Genomic DNA, 4,411 nt, shown 5'->3' on the forward strand with positions numbered 1-4,411 from the left:
ACTCACCAAAAGAATTCGTGAAACCAGTGTCAGATATCCTGGGATATGAAAAACTAGAGCTAGCGAGGAACAATGTCACAGCTCTCATCATCAATATAGACTGAGATACAGTAAAAGTTTGACCAATTAGTCGGTTGCCCGTCCACAGGCTCAAACTTATCGTCAGTCTTGCATGAACCCAAAGGTCTCGCCCGTCCGTCTTTTCCAGGGTTTGACAAACCTCAAACTCCGCCCACCCGTCATGCAAGACTTCAAACTTTGAGCGACCACACGCTCCGTCTTGTCGTTAAACCTGACATGACATGCAAGACTGACGATAAGTTTGGGCGTGTGGACGGTGCTTTAAGGTTTTTGTTAATTGCAGTTTTTAATGTAACAATATTATTTTCAGTTGTGCGACAAGTGCCGCAACCACATAAAGTTCTCCAAAAAGCGTGGTCACAAAGGAAAATGCCAGTTTGAGAATTGCAAATGTGCATACTGTCACCTGACCGACATGCGTCGGCTTATCATGAAGCATCAGCAGAGAGTGCGACGGGCGAATGTGACGGCCAAGGTAAGCTTTTGGCACGTTAATATGAACGTGATAGTCTGTTCATTTTAATATCGAACCTTTCTGCATACAAGGATTTAATTATTAATAATTTTGTTTTGATAGCACAACCAGTACGAAACAACCCTCGCGAAGATAAAGTAACTATGTTACTCGTGTCTTGTTAGAATCGGGTGATCGCGGGTTTTTAAGAAATATTAATGAGGAAAATTGTTTGAGGATCTTCACTTATTCGCGATTTTCTGAGAAAGTCGCTTGGCAGATGAAAACAGCCCCCGGAACTCGATCGGCATGTTTTACAAAACAAATATGCCTACAATTGTAAGAAAAAAAAAATAATTTAAAATAAATTATAAATATTACAGATAAAGCTCAGCTATAAATAATAAAAAGTAAGAATTCGAATTAAATATACTTTACGTACATTTTTATACTCAGAAATTTGGAGCTTCATCGCCTGACAGTGACGCCACTCGCCTACATGAGATAATAAATTACATATGATTGCTTGTTTTTAATTAAGGTAATTCGATAAATTCTCCATCGCGGATTTCACATTTCGCGTCCGGGTATGTAACACACAGCACCCGCGATAAGTAGGGTATTACCGAACATTAAGAGATGCACTGCCATTGAGAGAAGTAAGTTAATGCTCTCCGTGGTCCTTTACAGTGTTGAGATGGGATTTATACGGCGTAGTTCTTGTTCATGATGATGAAAGCCACTCGATTTCCTATCGTTTTGCGCCATTCTTATCTCCATTGTTGAACAGCACACGGCGTTGCTGCCAATGTCTCGGACTTGTGTACAGGGAACTATGCTACGTTCAATTTTTTAAGTCGATTCTTATTTTCCAAGTTCACAAGCGAATTAATGTGATCTTCCTATGTTCCCTAATGTGCTTAATATAACCTTCGGCTGTTTTTGAACATTTTTAGTTTGCTGTCCGTCTTCACTTCTTTACACTGTACATGAATCGTTACGTCCACAGCTTATCTCAAGTGAAAAAGATGACGACGAAGACAGTAAAAGCGAGAGCCACGAAGGAGCTCATCAGAACGATGGTGCTGAGGCCTTAGAAGGGGACATCAACGATGAGGAAAGCAGTGAACAAGCTATTGCTGGGGCTATAAAAGCGGCCACTCTTGCCATAGAAGCTTTACCCAAACATTTTGAACCGATTTCTCCAACAGGCGTCGTGTCACGCACGAATAGAAGCTCTGCAGTTAATCGAGCCCCTCTGAAAAGAGAGTGTACTCCCCCTAGGGAGGTCCTTCAAGCCGATGCCCAGTCACCTTTGGTGCAGTTTCGGGCCACCCAAACGTTGCCGCCGCCCGTCATGACGAACTACAACGTTCAACAATACCCCGACCTCGTCCCTAATTCTTGGGAGAAACCTGACAGCAGGCTGTCTCCACCTGTTTCCGTGGCTTCTTATCCCATCGCCAAGTATTCCCCTCAAACGCCCACGTCTAGCCAGGCGACACCTGCCATCTACGAGGTGAATGAGTTTTGATTTATTACTGTGAGGAGATTCGAAGAAATTACTGCATAACATATTCATTACAACTTAATTCGCTTTAAAATAGGTCCAGGCAATCGCACACATACAATCAGATCATCATTGTCATTTCAATCATCATCATTAAGTCTATCTTAACTTTCATAATTTGAAACCATAGATTTAGTGAGCGTTAGCAGTATGGTCCTTACTATAGATTGGAAGTTTCACGGTGATTGTTGTCGTAAATCACTCTGAAATTATTATACGTTTGACAATTTTCATCATGCCTGTTTTTATCATCATAGTAACTTATGATCATTATATATACACTAGTCTCAATCAATCGTCAGTTATGGAAAGATCGGGTTCCAAAGGCCGGATTCCTTGTGAATCAAGTCACAAAAGTACAAGAACCGGCAGCAGGCCATGGGCCTATTTCTTCAGTGCCGACACTTCTATTCTATTAAAAAATTAGATCATCATCGTCATAGCAACCATCACCATTATTTATGTGAATTTCAAATGGCAAAATTTGAAGCCAAAGTTTTCTCACGTTTGAGAAACGCTTCTTACAATAAATTCTTACGCGCAGATTGGAACATTTCATCATTTTGAAAATTATTATGCGCATGCAAAATTTGATCATATATATATGTTACCGGAATATGATTGTTAAGATGATGCAGTTAATACCCGTAGTTTCTCTGTTTATAGTGTGATTATTTTGAGATAAGTAATTTTTTAAACCCTAGTCGTATCATTCACTCCTAGTACATGCTCTTTTATTTTCGACAGCTCCCATGTAAAGTATTGAAAGTTGTAGCTATACTTGCAGGCCACCGCACCCATGAAACAGGAGATCAAAGACGAAGATGGCTGGCCAAATGTACCCGCCACAGAGCCAAGCCTCATCCACCCTCATTTCCCGCCTGCACTGCCGCCTCATACAGGAGCCCCAATGTTGCTTCCTCCTTCGCACTCGACGTACCTGAACCGCATGCCACCATTTTATCCGTTGGTGTCACAAGCAGACGAAGCCTGTGCCACGCCACAGATGTTCTCGCCTCCTCGAGGTAATATGCCTCCGATGTTCAGCAGTGCGCGCTCGTTCATGTTTAAAAAGTCGCCGCAGTCGGATTACAGTTCCATATCGAAAGCATTCGACTCGTACAAAAATCGCAGCATTAGGGACATGCGTGAGGGCTACCACCACTATGAGAACGACAGTGGCGTCGTTGATCGTGATGAGTTCATGTACGAGAAACTGTTTTCCCGCGGAGTTATCGGCCTCCCCGGAGAACGTATAACTGTGCGAGACAGCATATATGTAACTGAGACTGCTTCTTCCAACGCTGTTGAAGGGCTTGACTACTTCGCCAAAATGCAATTCCAAAGGCAATTTCCTGAACATTTCGCAAGGATTGCAGAGCAAACTTATCCTGCTCACCCGCCAGCAAGACATCATCCTCCTTTGTCTGCTCCTCTGGTTGGTTCTCAGCCTGGCATGGATTCTACGCTGCATATTCCCATCCAGCCTTGCCCTGTGCGACTGTTGCCACCGGAGCTGAGGTGGCCACTGGACTTCTTGCGTTACCCGAATCCCATATCATTGATGTATCAAGACCCGCTCCTATCATATAATCCGATGCGCTTTCCTCGCTCTAACCGGAATTTACCTTAGCGGCTTATACGAATTTTCTGTCAACGAGGAGTGAAATACTTAGCTGACATCACGATTTTTGTAGCTTAGTTGACATCACGCTGCCTCGCGATTCAGATATACCTGCCTATTTATCCAACTTTCAATTTCTAAATACGTAATCGTGTATAGATTTTCTGCTGGTAGGAATTGGTACTTATCGGAGAGAGTTGCTCTTCGAATCTGAATCGATCGACGATCGATTTGGTTTGATTTTATTTCATTCTATGTCTAGCATGAGAAATTTTCTTAGATGATAAATAATTGTTAGAAAATGTGAAATTATATTTCATTGGCCCTAACAGCCAATAAAAAAATGCCGCGCACCCTACTTGTTCTATTTCTTTGACGTGACAGCCATGGATGCTCTCTTGGTTTTTGCCTCGAGTTTCTATTTATTTAAGTCATTGTTTAAAATGTGCTTCCTATTTTGTGTTGAAGCACCTACAAGAACTCGCGATGATGATAAATATGTACGTGTAGGACTTTATGTCTTAGGTATGTTTCATATCTCTTTCATTATAATTTTTTGTGATGTGGTGTTTGCGGTTTATGATGTATATATTGTATAGTGAGCCCTATTTAACTTCACTTTTTGTTGTTTGTTTATCTGCTCCAAATATTGTAATCGATATTTAACTTACTTCTACCGGTC

The 4,411-nt window shown here is 41.7% G+C and overlaps 1 protein-coding gene across 1 annotated transcript; it reads left to right on the top strand.

Annotated features, from left to right (window-relative positions):
* Positions 1 to 496: 496 nt before the first annotated feature.
* LOC125178410 lies at positions 497 to 3,947 on the top strand. Its single transcript, XM_047882082.1, has 3 exons — positions 497 to 556; positions 1,545 to 2,054; positions 2,893 to 3,947. Exons 1-3 carry the CDS (start codon positions 497 to 499, stop codon positions 3,736 to 3,738), a joined length of 1,416 nt encoding a protein of 471 aa, XP_047738038.1. The 3' UTR covers positions 3,739 to 3,947.
* Positions 3,948 to 4,411: the final 464 nt, after the last annotated feature.

The sequence above is a fragment of the Hyalella azteca genome, unplaced genomic scaffold, assembly GCF_000764305.2.
Source record: "Hyalella azteca isolate HAZT.00-mixed unplaced genomic scaffold, Hazt_2.0.2 contig9610, whole genome shotgun sequence".
In the NCBI taxonomy this organism is placed as follows: Eukaryota; Metazoa; Arthropoda; class Malacostraca; order Amphipoda; family Hyalellidae; genus Hyalella; species Hyalella azteca.

Excerpts from the sequence above, each read along its gene's own strand:
- LOC125178410 (XM_047882082.1), top strand. The coding sequence starts at position 497 with ATGCGTCGGCTTATCATGAAGCATCAGCAGAGAGTGCGACGGGCGAAT. Across the intron at positions 557-1,544 it reads GGGCGAATGTGACGGCCAAG|CTTATCTCAAGTGAAAAAGA; the intron begins GTAAGCTTTTGG and ends TTACGTCCACAG. Across the intron at positions 2,055-2,892 it reads CGACACCTGCCATCTACGAG|GCCACCGCACCCATGAAACA; the intron begins GTGAATGAGTTT and ends CTATACTTGCAG.